Source organism: Canis lupus, chromosome 3 (genome assembly GCF_003254725.2).
Source record: "Canis lupus dingo isolate Sandy chromosome 3, ASM325472v2, whole genome shotgun sequence".
NCBI classification, from domain to species: Eukaryota; Metazoa; Chordata; class Mammalia; order Carnivora; family Canidae; genus Canis; species Canis lupus.
In genome coordinates this window covers 55,521,271-55,537,324 of record NC_064245.1, presented here as the reverse complement: position 1 = coordinate 55,537,324, position 16,054 = coordinate 55,521,271, and the positions used below count along the sequence as shown (strand labels likewise).

At 38.0% G+C, this 16,054-nt stretch overlaps 1 protein-coding gene across 3 annotated transcripts in view; it reads right to left on the bottom strand.

Annotated features, from left to right (window-relative positions):
• ADAMTSL3 (ADAMTS like 3) overlaps nt 1–16,054 on the bottom strand; it is a 338,177-nt gene that overhangs the window by 209,730 nt on the left and 112,393 nt on the right. For all 3 annotated transcript variants that reach the window (XM_025436861.3, XM_025436862.3, XM_049108513.1), the window contains exon 5: nt 5,353–5,398. In XM_025436861.3, the coding sequence (XP_025292646.3) occupies nt 5,353–5,398 (46 nt within the window). The remainder of the gene's footprint in view (nt 1–5,352; nt 5,399–16,054) is intronic.

Genomic DNA, 16,054 nt, shown 5'->3' with positions numbered 1-16,054 from the left:
ATGAGGATACACAAGTCATTCTCATCGACAACTTGAGGATAAATGCTGAGACAGGGAGATCATCTAATAAATGGAGCATTTTTATGCAGAAGAGATAAACCATTAACAAAGGGATGATTTATATAATAGGATTGAACCAAGCTTTAATATGGGTTATATATTTATGTCATTTCCCCCAGATAAGCAGTGAGGAGACACTTAGGAGAAATATGATTTCTTTTGTAAGCAAATTTAAAATGTTTATTTTATCTTCCTATCCAAGTTGTACTATGAGTTAAATTTGGGGATCCTCTAAATAACCCAATGCCAAAATTTCTAGCATGAAAATGAATTATTGTGAGTGGCTATTATAAGACCATTAGCAAATGATGCATCCCGGAAAAGTGACATTCCAGATGAGATTTAAGGGCATGATGTAATTAGGACAACATACAGGAGGGAACACTGGGTGGCTCAGTGGTTGAGCGACTGCCTTTGGCTCAGGTCATGATCCCGGGGCCCTGGGATCGAGTTCCACATTGGGCTTCCTGTGGGGAACTTGCTTCTCCCTCTGCCTATGTCTCTGCCTCTCTCTGTGTCTCTCATGAATAAATAAATAAAATGTTAAAAAGAAAAAGAGAAGGATCACAAATAGGGAACAACACAAGCAACAGGGAAACCACAGAAATAAATGCAGTAGTGATGAGGGACAGGAACCAGTCATGTCCAGCAAGAGCAAAAGTTTGTGAGCTGAACACAAGCTAAGTCTAACCAACTTCTGAAGGTCCTTGAATGCAAGTCAGGGGAATTAAAAAGCAGTAAGGATCCACAGAGGAAGCGCGGCACTTTAGGAGGACCAGTGTGATGGCAGGATGGACTGGGGCAGGAGAAGTGACAGGAGAAAGTAAAGAACACCTCTAAGAAGAAACTGCCAGAAATTAGCCATCCTCAGGACCCATAGTATGAAGAGCCTTTCAAAGGTCACATCAAATGTCATCTCTTCTGGAAAGCTACCAGGGACCCCAATGTAATTGGAGCTAACCATTACTCCCTGTGTGCTCACATAAAAATGTGTTCATGCTGCAAAAACACTCTTACCAAACCATGATACTCTTGTTTTTAAAGATATTTTCCCTCTGCTCTCTTCCAGCACTGCCTTTGATCTCATAAACCCTGGTATAAAAAAATGAGTAGTCAGTGAATTCAAGCATTAGAACCCCTTGCTGACATGCATGAGTTCCCTTGGAAAGTCTCCACTGGGTCTGGAATATGCCTGATAAGGAAAATTCTTCACTGAGGCCTCAGAGGCCTGGTCTTGGCCATCAGGGTCTTTGCTGAGCATTAATTGGAGGGTTATTGCTGAAGATGGCAATTACCTGGAATTAGGGGGTGCTCCTTGGATTCTCCAGACCCTCCAGCCCAAACGTGCATTTCTCCAATTTCTCAGGGAGGACAGTGTGGTCCTCATTCCCTATCATGCCTCCCATTCCTGTGCCATCAGGAGTGGGATTTCTTCCTCTCTGCCCTCTGAATGTGCATCCCTATCACATCCACACTTCCTAACAAAAAGACATTCGGTCTTTCCTTGAGTGCCTGCATCCTATTTTTCTCAGGCATCTTCTGCTGAGGTGGGCAGAGATCAGAAATGTGGCTGTCAGGGTCTGTTCATGTCAAGCCCGATCCTCCCATGTCAGGGACGCCCCTGGACCACTAATGTGGAAGGCCCACGGCTGTGGAGGACTTCATTTCCGTGACTTCCCCTCTGCTGTCTCTCCTCTCTCCGACCTCTGCCCCTTGCCAACTCTGAATATCCGGAAGGTCTGTCCTGCAGCTCCTGGGGTTGGCAATTCTATAACAGTATCTGAAAAGGGAAAGTTCCTGCAGATCCCCCTGAGAGTCATGCTCTTGGCTTGGGAAGAGCAGCCACGTTTTAGACTCTGTCTATAGTGCCATCTCACATCTAACAGAGCTTGAGACTTTTCAGGCTCCTTTCCAAGAGGCAGTCTGGTGTAGCAGAGTGGATAGAAGCTGGCACTCCAGAGCCTGGGGCCCGACTGCCTCGGGTATAGTTCACCTTGGTCATGTTTCCTAACCCTCCTTTGTTAGAATAGAAATGAGGGGTGCCAGGATGGCTCAGTTGGTTGAGCATTTGACTCTTGACTTTGGTTCAGGTCATGATCCCAAGGGCCTGATAGAGCTTGCTCAGTAGGGCATCTGCTTGAGATTCTCTCTCCCTCTCCCTCTGCCCCTCCCCCTGTTCTCTCTTTCTTTCTAAAATAAATGCATAACTCTTTTTTAAAAAGTAGAAATAAAAATATCTACTTCGTCAAGACATTATGAGGATTAAATCAATTTATTCATGGATAGGCACTAGAACAATGCCAACATTTAGGAAGTACTGAATATGTGTGATTCATCATCATCATTATTACTACTGATATTGGTTAAGAGTTTAGAAGCTGGCACACACAGATGACAAACTCTGGTTTTGAGGCTGAGTCTGAGCCTTCAGATAATGATGTGGAGGAACAGAAAGAAGTACAAGCCACCTCTAGGGTGGGATGGAATGGTAGGTCCCTGGAGCCCCCCCACAGGCAGTGACCTCTGTTCTCCAGGGAGCAGGCTTCCCTGATCTTCAAAACTGAGGTGGTGAGGTCCCTCAGGTGGGAACAGGGGATCTCGCATCTCCATAGGACGGGCTCTCATGACCCCTGGAAATATAGGTGTGGGCATCTCTGAATCATAAGGCAAATCTCCCTCACAAGAGTGCCTCGTCCTGGAATCACTAACATCAGCTTCCTTCAGAAGAGTGGGTGATGGGCCCCATTTCCAGGGGAATGGGAAGCCATGACTATGGAGATAGCATGGCCTGTTCCCAATGGAGACACTGAATGGCCATGAGAAGCAACAGCAGTGGTTGCTGTTCTCTCCCCATTGGAGGTAGGCTGCACACTGGCCTTCCTCCTGCCCTCTGCACCACTCTGAGTGATAGAGAGTGGGCGATCTCAAAAGGGTGATTCTAAATCCCAATTAATAAAGCAGGAAGCAACTCAAGAAAAGATGTGACTATCTTTGTACCCTGAGCTCATGTGGTTACATCCACTCATGGTGCCTGACATCCTGGCAATGTTTCTATGGTATATTCCCAGGAACACACTGTATCCTCTCTCCTATGGAGGAACAGACTCCTTAAAGAGCACCAGCCTTGCAGCTGGGCTGCACAGAGCCACCTCTCATCTGCAGAGGGGCTCGAGGATGCTCAGCTGCAGACCCTGGCACATGGAGATGGAGGGTTCTCCTGAATGCTGTAGCCCTGAAAGCTCTGCCACAATTCCCCTTGTTTCCTAAAAGGAATTTTGTCAAAAACTCTGAGTTTTTAATGGCAAGCATAGTGATGAATGCCACATTCTTGCAAAATTGCTTTAAGGACTCCAACTCTGAGAACTAAACAGAGCAACATTCACATTGCTGTCCTCCCCACTGGTCACCACCTTCTAAACATCTAATCCTCACCAGCCTAGCAGTCAGAATCCTCCCAGAGGGGCCCGCACTTAGAGACCACGGGTCCTCCCAAGACCCACGGAACCTCAGATGGGATCCTCACTCAAGCGCAGCCAAGTCCTAACCACTGCACCCAATATGCGCTAATTTTAGTAGCTTATATTGTATGTCTACACTGTATGACCCAACACTCCTAGACCCTCGTAACACTTGTGTTGAAAAAAAAAGTGCCTTTTTGGAATTAGCGAGACCAGAGTCACACACACACAGAAACCCAAGAATGAAATCTCAAAAGGCAACACCCTGATCAGGCCATTTTAAATAAATTCCCCTAGACAGTTTCAGAGCATTGCTTGTGAGGGTACTGTTGTGAAATTTATTTTTGAATGACTGCAAGGAATTTGTGGTAATGTATTAAAGCAGCACTTTATAAAAAGAAAAAAAAAACCTTAAAAAATGGCAAAAAAATATACACCCAAGCAAAAGGTAGTAGATCAAATGCTTCCTAGATAAAACCCTCAGGCTGCTAATGTATTCACGTGCTTGTATAAGAAAACAAAGCCAAACTGTTTGTAATGAAATGACTGCCTCTATGCTCAAGTCAATCTCTCTCCTTCCCACACCCTGACCTGGATCTAAGCTCATTTAATTAAGCATCATGCACACAGGTGTCTCCCAATTCCTTGGCCCTCCATCCTGTCATAGGACATGTGAAATCTATTTGCTTTGTGGCCCCAAATTCCTCCAAGGAATTAATGGACACTAAACTGGGTGTCTAATGGCTGAGTGATATTGGAGTTTGAATGCCCCAAAATAATCACCCACATTTCCCACTTAAGGTTGAAATCAGTTGAGTGGGAAAGACCATCTTTTCTGCTTCATCACTGATAAAAACAGACTGAAAACACAGCTGAGCCCCACAGTCAGGTCTGGCTCACACTGCCTGCTGACTACTGCTCCAGCTTGACAGGGCTGCCCTCACAGGGCAAGTCTGGGTCTGCAGAACAGAAGCCTTCAGACAGGACTTCTGTCTCATGCTGGCCCAGGACAGAGAAGGGATGAAGAGGGACAAAGCCCCAGTGAGTGAAACTTTTGAAATAAATTAATCATGACCAACTGAGAAAAATGGATTGAAAAAAATCTAAATCTCACTTAGATTTCCAGATTCTAATAGTTTCCTTTTGATTCCTGTCGTTTTCATTTGGGCATATATAACAGGCTAGGAAACGGTTTTCAGTGGAAAATAGTATTGATTCCTTCTGATATTTATTTTGCATTTTCAGATTTGTAAAGCAAAATGTTTGAATTTTTTAGTTACTCATCATTGTTGGATAAGAGTGAGGCTTAAACCTATCCCTGTGTACAATTTTCTTGAATCACCAATAGAGTGCTCTTAACACATTTTGCAGTGGGCAGGGCAGGTGGTTCGGAGCAGGAAAAACAGCAGTAGACCAATTCAAGTCTGTGCTCTTCCTTTGTGACCTACGGAAAATAATTTTACACCAGGCCCCTCACTTGCAAAAGAGAAATAACCACACCTCATCTGCCTACATCTCAGAGACAGTGTGAGGGTCAGGTGGCACAGTGTGCATAAACACACTTTGAACTTTGGAGGCATTTACAGGCATCAGGTATTGTTTCTATGAATTCAGGAATTATTAAATACTTACCGAATTACTTTATAAATGAGAAAAGGCCTAAATAAGTAGTACACACATGGAAGGTATGAGATACACAAAATCTGTTGTCAATTTAAAAATATTTAAGTTTTCCACAAAGAGTATCAAGAGGTCACTAGCTTTACAGTACGTATAATGTTCCAACTTAACACATGGGCATTATTGTATTATATATTTTTATTACAGAACTTACATGATTGCTGCATGTCTTGTATCGAATGTTTTGTCCTTCACAATTCCTAGAGGGGAAAAAGAGGGAAAAAGAAATGATTTCATGGAAGTGGCAAGCGACACAAAAGAAAGAAGGAAAGGATGGTAGGAGGGAGACAAGCCAATACAAGGTGATGCTGATAAAATTTTTATTAGTTTATGTTACCTCAGAGATTCAAAGTTTAAATTCTAAGAAATAACTTTCAAAAAACCAGGAGGGCAAGAGTCTCATGAAACTGTCACTTTACATAGAAAGTGAATTCCTTAGCTGAATTAATGTAATGCTATTACTTACATGCAGTTTTTACCCTGGGAGCCATATAACTACTGAAATTAATGGATAACGTGTGTGCATACTTGTGGGGCTTTTCTTCTGTGAAAAAGAAGAGGAAGCTCCGGGTAGAAGCATTTGTGTACTGTGTCCCTCCCTCACTGAAGTAACTAACCTAAGTTGGCTGGACACCCCATGACCTCCTTCTGTAATTGATACAATGCTCTCTGTCAGACATTTGCTTGAGGCAACCCTTCTACGTTTTATTTCAACTACTGGCTTTACTGAATGGTGTCTGGGTGACTTTCTTGGGAGACTGGTCCTGTAGGGTCTGAAGTCATATATGGATTTGAAAATCCTCCAGGAAAGACCACCACCAACACTGTCCTCCCCTCCAGCCACTGGCTCTATTACCCTGCCACTCATTCTCAAGGCAGATTTTTCCTTTGAATGCTTGAGATTCCATCTGGCAGCTACTTTCCTGAATCAGTGCTTGCTGCTCCATAGTTTATATTAACTCTTTAAAGTTAGCTGGTCCACTAATGGTACCTTTCCCAATTTTTCAATTACACATTTTTACCTTTTTGTTTTCCCGGTCACTTCAATGACAGATTTGCAGCAAAGAAAGCTAAACACAGGCTTAACTCATCATCTTGCACTGAAAGTCAATTGATATATTTCAATTGTTTTAAAATATTTAGTCCTACAAACATTATATGTTCTCATTCATTTGGGGAATATAAATAATAGTGAAAGGGAATAAAAGGGAAGGGAGAAGAAAGGGGTAGGAAATATCAGAAAGGGAGACAGAACATAAAGACTCCTAACTCTGGGAAACGAACTAGGGATGGTGGAAGGGGAGGAGGTCGGGGGTGGGGGTGAACGGGTGACGGGCACTGAGCGGGGCACTTGACGGGATGAGCACTGGGTGTTATTCTGTATGTTGGCAAATTGAACACCAATAAAAAATAAATTTATTATTTAAAAAAATAAATAAATAAAATATTTAGTCCTAGAAGAATAGACATTTTTAAGAAGTGATCTGAGTGGGAGCACTGGGTGGTTCAGTCAGTTAAGCAGTCAACTACTGATTTCAGCTCAGGTCATGATCTCAGGTCCTGAGATTGAACCCTGTGCTGGGCTCACATGCTCAGTGGGGAGTCTGCTTGAGATTCTTTCTCTCCCTCTGTCACCCCCCTTGCCTCTCTAAAAAAAGAAAAAAGTGGATCTGAGTGGATCTGACTTTTTGCTGGTATAAATTGGAGCCTATATGAAATGACTGATAATCTATTTCAGTAATACACAATTCACTGCACCTATTTGCTGATGACTCCATTTTTACTGATTACAAAAAGAGTAAGTGAAAACTAATAATATGCCAAGATGTATAAAAGAGAATAATCAATCTTTCAAAATCCCATCGCCAAGACCTTCCCTCTCAATATTTTGGCATTTAATCATCCAGTGTTTCTGCATGACTTACAGATGTGAAAGCATATTTAACTCAACTTTGTATAAATTTTAATCTAATATAAGAAGCATTCCCCCATTTTATTACTAATTCTCTGGAGAAATTATTTTAATAACTAAATAATAGTCCATTATACAAACATTACATTTTTTGTAGTCCTGAATTTAAACGTTCTTCATTGTGGTAAAATACACATAATTGACCATCTTAACCATTTTTAGGTAAACAGTCCAGCATTAAGTATATCCACATTGCTGTACAAACATTACATTTTATGGTTATTTATGCTGCCTCTCTTTTGCCTGTACTTTTTAAGTTTATATACAGTCAGGTTTTGGTGGGTATACAATTTTATGAGTTTTGACAGATCCATCCTCCACATGACCAATTTTCTTTTAATGGTGTGATTATTTTGTATTTTATTTATCATGTCCGATACTGTTTGATCTTGCTTTCCACTTATTTCTTTACAATCCTTCTCAAACTCACCCTTCACCACTTACATCTCATACCATAACTCACCTCCCTTTCTGTTCCAATTGGAGCACATACCCCTAATGGGATTATTGAGACAGGCCTCTGCGAGGAAGAAGTTTGGGAGTGAGAAAAACAGCATTGCAGCTGCCTCGGAAAGCATTATCTAAATGACAGTTAAAGTTCTGAACTAAAAGGTAGACAAGGTATCCAACTAGTTCCCTTGGTTTAATAGAATTCTCATGACTTGAGGATTAGAACATTGTCCCAGATGTTATCGTAATAGGTCTTAGCATTTTGTAACCCTGCCTATTTCCTTTTTTGTGTGTCTTGTCATAGGTACATGACCCTGAAATCTATTAAGCTTTCAATGAGGCTACATCAAACTTTAAGCATTCAGGAAGCGCCAAGCTGGGAGGCTGGCGGAGAAACCAGTATTAGGGTGGAGAAGTCTCTCTCTTGGTCAAGGGGAAGTGACGCCACTCTCCTGGGAGACAACAGCTATGCCAGTGGACAAGGTCATGTACTTACATAACTTATTTCATTGTGCTTTTATGTGTGGGGAAAAAGAAGAAAATAAATTACAGGAAAAGTGAAAGGGGTAAAGTACTCTGTTTATTTTGGAAAGGTCCCAACTGAGGAAAGCAGCTAATAGATTAGGAAGGTGATAACCAAAAGCTTTTGTACCCCACTGACTTAGACCCCAAAAAGGCTTTTAATTCTCGTGTCCAGAAAGCAGGCAAATTGCAAAGATACATGTTAAGACAGTATTTGAATTAAGTACTGATATATAAAAAAAATATCAAAACCTAACAAAGAGTGACATTTTCTTTAAAAGTGTTTTGGAACTTCAGAAAAATTATTTCAGATGCACATTTGCCAACTGCTTAACTTTAACTGTTTAAATGAAAACAAAACTACTTTTGTGAAAAGAAATTTAAAACTAAAAGGAAAGAACTTATCCTTGAAAACAGCTTATGGTTGTGTCTCAGTCTGCAGTGTAGACCATACAGTCATGGTCTATACCTCACTGCCATCTGTTGTGTCCTGATTGTAAGCCTAGTATCCAGGAGGCACAAACTTGCATCTTGACTGGTGAGTCTGAAAATCTAAACCTAAAACATGAGTATATCTCCATTACAAATCCCACTACAAATGCTATGAAGTGGTATGGAAAAAGAGCTTTTTATGTCATGAATTCTCAAAATCTAAAGTACCATTCTGGACTCATTCTTTCTCCAACAACTTCTTATGGTGACTCTACTAAGTACCAGGATGTGGATATAAAGATGCAAGGAGACTGTCTCTTAATTCCCCTAACAAATCAGTAGTCAGATTTTTTTTTTTAACCCAACCATCTGGCCAACATTTTTAACATTCTACTTCACTTCAACCTAACACACAGTAAACTCAGTGACTGGTCTCTATTGATGTGGTATGCCTTGGTTACAATTTAGTATGAAAATGAATGACCACTTTATGAAACAGGCATAAAAATGAAATTCAAGTTATTTTAAAGTTAAGGACACTGGAGTCCTAATTCCCCAAGCAGGAACCTGCCAGCTTATTCTGGAAATAATTCCTTTGGCCCGAAGCAACTGAGCTGCAGAAATATTACTTCCAAGTTTTTAATTTCATTCTAATTATTGTATGCAAGAGCTAATGGTTATCAGGAGTATATGAAAATTCAAGAACATCATTTCACAATTATGTATTTTCTATCCATTACAACATTCATAACACCCTGAAATTGGAGATTTTTGAAGCCATAAATTTATGAATATATAAAAAACATATGTTGATTCCACATGAGGATACATTAAAAACATTAATAAAATTTCCCTGGAGTTTATAGCAGTATAATTTATTACATTCATTTGATGATATATTGACTCAAATACTAGTGTCTTAAAGACTGAGAAGCATGTGTTTTGAAGAATAAAAATATATTAATTTTTTAAATAGTAGTTAACTTAAACCTGTTTCCCATGGTTGGCAGTTGACTAGCATATCAAGTTACAAACTTCTGCAAGACAGACATTCTGGCTGGGGTATGCACTGCAGTGCAAAAGCACTGACTGTATATTTAAATATAATCAAATCCTGAAATAACATTATCCACAAAAAAATAAATGAGCAAAATAGCTGCATTCATCCCCTTCCCTAAATCATGAATTTAAATAAGCACTCTGATAAAAAGAGAAGGCATTGAAATGCTTTCAAAAGCTCTGGGATGGCTCTTTGTTTGATTTTATATGTAATCACCTCCACCTTCCTTCTCCAAGAAAAATTGACCACAGAGCTCAATATTTATGAAGATTTAACAAGTCTCTAAGGTTCTTCTAGGATAAAGAGACCTGATAAGCTTTCCAAGGGAAGTAGGTTTCCTTCTTAAGAATCTCAGAGTACTTTCGAAATGACAGTAAAAGTTCTTAATATGGGAGTGGGTCAGGAATGATTAAAGTTTTAGGCTGCCTAAAAGGTGGGGAACAGGGATAAGTGAATTAATGCATCTGCTGCCCTTCTTTTGAATTAATTTAATTCAGTTTTTATGCAGAGACATGATGTTACTGTCCCCATTTCTCATCGGAGACATGGAGTGAGTGGGTGTGCCATGGACCTGGCCCCATGCCAGGCACAAGCCAAAGACAGGATATATATCACAATACATTTATTTTACTACAAATACCACAGAACACACTATTCTCTCATTTAATTTTTTAATAGTTGATTAGGATCTTTTCTAGCCCAATATATTTGTTCAAATTAGATGAACTCAGGGAGTAAACAAATTTGGGGATTCTCGGCTTAAGAGCAAATTTCAGAATATAGGTTAAGATTTCTGCATAAATTTTTAAAAAACCCACCAAAGTCCTAAAAAAGAAAATTTAAACAAGTACTACTTCAAGACTGGACACTCAAAATCAAGTAGCAATATTTGTAATTGAATTGTTTTGTGTTCTTACAAGTATTTTATTATGAAATATTTTTAAGTCCAGCAAAAAAAGTATGAATGACAGAAACTCAAGTACCCACTAGCAAGGCTCATCATTTAAGTTTTTTTAAATTTATTTTTAAGAAATGTATCATTACAAACATGGTGGAAGTCCCCTGCCAAACCTCCTCCATTCTATTCCCTCGTCTCCCTCTGCAGAGACAACTAAGCAAATGGTATCACAGTGTGCATGACCTTCTGCAGCTTTTTAAAATCTATCAATTTTTGAGAACATCCATGTTGATAGGTGCAACTCAAATTCACTCATTTATATGGTTCAATAAAAACCCAATGTATAAATACATCATCATGTTTTCATCAATTCTTTTTAATTTTTTATTGGTCAATTTTCCTAAAGTTTATGAAGATTCGGCAGTAAGCGAACTTACACAATCTCCTTAGGCATATCTGCATGCAATTCTCTGGGATATATACCTGAGTGGGACTGTTCTGTTGTGGGCATTTACAGCTTCACTGTTACTGGATATATTGAAAAATTGCTATCCAAAGTGAGAATACCAATTTTAACCCCCATTTGTAGTACAGGAAGGCTCTTATTTTCACACATCTAGGTCAAGATTTGGCATTTTAAAACGTGTTAAGTTTTTCCCAATCTGAAGGATATAAAATATCTCACTTTGTATTTTTCAATGTCTTTTTATTAATGAGGTTAATATTGCCATTTGTTTTTGACTATGCAGATTCCCCTTCTGTGAATTGCCTATCCATATTCTTTCTTCAATTTTCTACAAGTTTGTTACTGCTTTTGTTTTATTGGTATGTAGAAGTTACTTAAATATTTCAGATACTAATCCCTTATTGGCTATATTCACTGTCAAGAGTTTCCCACTCTAGGCTTTTCTTTTGGCTTATAGTATATTCTTATGATACAAAAGTGTTTGCATGGTGAGTCTGAATTTATCAATATGTTCCTTTGTAACTTAAACTCTTTGTATCTTGGTTAAAGAATAATTCACTATCCAGAGACTATAAATACATTCTCTGGTATTTTCTTCTAAATGTTTTCAAGCTTTGCTCTTTATAAGTAGATTTTAATGTACCTAGAATGTATTTTTAATGTGTATTGATATTTTCTAATATTTTCCCTTTGGATATCCATAATCATACCTCAGCTCCATGTATTGAATATCCACCCTTTCTCTACAAATTTTTAGTGCCACTTCTAATATATATCAAATGCTCATATATGCCTGTTTTTGTTTCTTGTCTCTCCATTTTGTTACATTGGTCTATAATTTGTCCCCATGCTACTATGGTAGTTAAATTTTTAAACTTTTAGTGTCTGGGCAAGTTACTTATATTGTTGTTTGAGAAACTATTTTCATTACCTTTGTATTTTGATATGATTCTTAGAATTGGAATTACACTTAATTTAAAGATTAATTTGGGGGGGAAACTGGTATTTTTATGATGTTGTGACTTCCTATTTAGGAACATATTATATCTCACCATTTATTTAGGTGAGATTTTAAATATTTCATAAAGGTCTTGTACATCTACTGAATATTTTACAAGGTACCTTATGTATTGTTGGTAGCAAAAATGGCATCTTTTTGAAATTCTGCTTTCTCAGTTCTTGCTACTGTATAAGAATATGGCTGTTATCTATGCATTAATTTTGTTTACAGTAATAGGACTCTCATTAGCCCTATATTTTTATGTGTAGATATTCTTAGATATTCTCTTAGATAATCAGGTAGTCTTTGAATCATGAGAACTTTATTTCTTCCTTTCTAATTCTTAAACTTTATATTTCTTTTTCTTAACTGATTATACAGAGTAAGGCCTCCAAAACAATAACACATATAAACAATGACAGCAGGCATTCTTATTTTATACCTAATAGAGAAAATGTGATCATATTTTACTATGAGGAATGAAATCTACTGTAGATTAAAAGAGTACACCACTATTTCCAGTTTGCTAAATTTTTCTTTTCAATCATGAAAAAAAAATTGCATCAATTTAGATAACTGTAATTTTTCTCTCTTACATCATCAGTGCTGTGCCAGATGGTACTTATTCATGGTAAATATTTCCTTTTGTATTATGTGTTTTAGGATTGCAAGCTAATCTCAATTAAGGGATCTATTGATAGGAATAGGAATCCCATAGGGCCTGCCCTGGTGGTCTGCCCTTCCCTATCTTTTATTACTGCCAGTAGCCTCAGAGCTATCTAGGGTTACAAGACTACTTTTCATATTAATTTCTCACCTCAAAGCTTCCACAATCATATGGGATATATACATTCAACTCAATATGTACAATATATGTAAATCAATATACATGTACCTTAAACTCTTAGGGGAACAGGTTCATTATTACAAAGTGGAAACTTTTTAAATTCAGTGTTGAGACCAAGGATTTAAAATTTTCTAAAATTTTTTTAAATTTTTGTATTGTTTTGTTTTTGTCTTGCCTTTATATTATGGTGGAGTCCCTATGCTGTGCCTCATCTACACTCAAGACTTGATCTCTTGTGATTATGAAGGAATTAAAGCTCAACAGCCTGAGTTCTAGACACCAGCAGATCCCCTCGCCATTCCCCAGAGAGGCACAGAATCAAGCTATGTGCTTCTTGATCTGGCATTCAGTTACCTGTTTGTTTTTTTGGTTCTGTGGATTTCCTTTAATTTCTTCTATACTCTTTTATTATGACTTTTTAATGTTGTGGGGTTTCTATCCAATTAACTTACAATGTTAGATTAGTTTCAGGCATACAATATAGTGATTCAACTATTCTATACATTTCTCAGTGCTCATCATGAGGAGTGCACTCTTGATCCCCTTTACCTATTTGACCCATCCCCTCACTCTCCTCACTTCTGGCAACCACCAGTTTGTTCTCTGTATTTAAGAATCTATTTTTTGGTTTCTTTTCTCTTTGTTTTATTTCTTATAGTCCATATCTGAATGAAATCTTATGATATGTATCTTTCTCTGATTGACTTGCTTCACCTAGCTTTATAACCTCTTGCTCCATCCATGTTGTTGCAAATGGCAAGATTCCATTCTTTTTTTATGGCTAATATTTCACCTACTGAAGGGCATCTTAGTTGCTTCCAAGTTTGGGCAACTAGGAACAAAGTTGCTATAGTCATCCATGTGCAGGTTTTTGTGTGGATAAAAGTTTTCAACTCCTTTGGATAAATACCAAGGAGCTCAACTGCTGGCTAGTGTGGTAAGAGTATTAAATACATTGCTAAACTATCTTCCAAGGTGACTGCACCATTTTGCACTCCCACCAGCAATGAATGAGAACTCCTGTTGCTCTACATCCTCACCAGCATGTAGTGTTGTCAGTGTTTCAGATTTTGGCCATCTAACAAAATGTAGTGGTAACTCACTGCAGTTTAATTTGCATTTCTCTGATGATATAGAGTGCAATGTCTTTCCATATGTTTATTTGCCATCTCTATATCTTCTTTGGTTCAGTACCTGTAAAAGGCTTTGGCCCATTTTTTAAATTAGGTTGTCTATTTTCTTATCATTAAACTTTAACAGACCTTTGTATATTTCTTTATCAGATGTGTCTTTTACAAATATTTCCTCCCAATCTGAGATTTGTCTTATTCTCTTGACATTGTCTTTTGCAGAGCAGAGGCTTTAATTTTAATGAAATGTCTTTGGTAGTGTATCTAAAAAGTGACTGTCATTGCCACCCTCGAGACCATCTGTGTTTTCTCCTATGTTATCTTCTAGACATATTGTTTTGTGTTTTACATTTATGTCTATGATCCATTATTTTGAGTTAACTTTTATTAATGATGCAAATCTATATCTGAATTCTTTTTTTTCTTTGCATGCAAATGTGCAGTTGTTTCAACACCATATGTTGAAGAGATTATCTTTGTTCCATTGTACTGCTTTTGCTCCTTTATCAAAGATCACTTGACGATATTTATGGGGGTCTATTTCTCAGTTCTCTTTTCTGTTCCATTGATCTATTTGTCTATTCTTTCACCAATACCAATACCATATTGTTTTGATTACACTGCTTTATAGTAAGTCTAGACATCAGATAGTGTCAATCCTCTGGTTTTATCCTTCTCCTACACTGTTGTGTTGGCTATTCTGGATCTGCCTCTCCAAATAAATTTTAGAATCAGTTGTGATGAGCACTGGATATTATATGCAACTCATGAATTACTGAACTCTATATTTGAAACTAATGATGAACTATATGTTGGCTAATTGAATTTATTGGCTAATTGAATAATTTTTAAAATATTTTTATTGGAGTTTGATTTGTCTAATTTTTAAAAAGAATCAGTTTGACTTACTTCACTCAGCATAATACCCTCCAGTTCCACCCACGTTGAAGCAAATGGTGGGTATTCATTCTTTCTAATGGCTGAGCAATATTCCACTATATATATATATATATATCATATCTTCTTTATCCATTCATCTTTCTTTTTTTTCAGATTTTATTTATTTATTCATGAGAGACACAGAGAGAGAGAGAGGCAGAGACATAGGCAGAGAGAGAAGCAGGCTTCATGCAGGGAGCCCGATGTGGGACTCAATCCCAGGTCTCCTGGATCACGCCGTAGGCCAAAGGCAGGCACTCAACTGCTGAGCCACCAGGCATCCCTCCATTCATCTTTCAATGGACACTGAGGCTCCTTCCATAGTTTGGCTACTGTGGACATTGCTGCTATAAACATTGGGGTGCAGGTGTCTCGGCTTTTCACTGCATCTGTTATCTTTGGGGTAAATCCCCAGTAGCGCAATTGCTGGGTCATAGGGTAGCACTATTTTTAACTCTTTGAGGAACCTCCTAACTCTGGGAAAGGAATAAGGGGTAGTGGAAAGGGTGATGGACAGGGGGATGGGGTGACTGGGTGACAGGCACTGAGGTGGGCACTTAACAGGAAGAGCACTGGGTGTTATACTATATCTTGGCAAATCGAACTCCAAAAAAAATAAAAAATAAAAAAAAAGAAGAAAATGAAAACACCAGAAAACAAAATAAAATAAAAAGAATCAGTTTGTCGATATCTCACAAAATAACTTGCTGGGGTTTTGATTGGGATTGCATTGAATCTATAGGCAAAGTTGGGAGGAACTGACATCTTGACGATATTGAGTCTATCCACGGACATAGAATATTTCTTCACTCAGCTTTACTTTTTCAAAAACATTTATGTCCTATTTTACCTGGAATTTCTAGGTGCTTTTTTCTAATTAATTTAAATCTTTTGTTTAAAAATAATTATAAATCAAAAAAATTAAAAATTAAAAAATTAAAATTAAAATAATTGTAAATCTCATGCATTTGTAAGAAATAATGAAAAGAAATCCTGTACACTTGACCTTATTTCCCTCAATGATAACATCTTGCAGAAGTATAGTACAATGACAGAATCAGGATGCTGACATTAATACAGTCAAAATACAGAACATTTATATCATCACAAGTTTCTCTCAAGTTGCCTTTTATAGCTGTA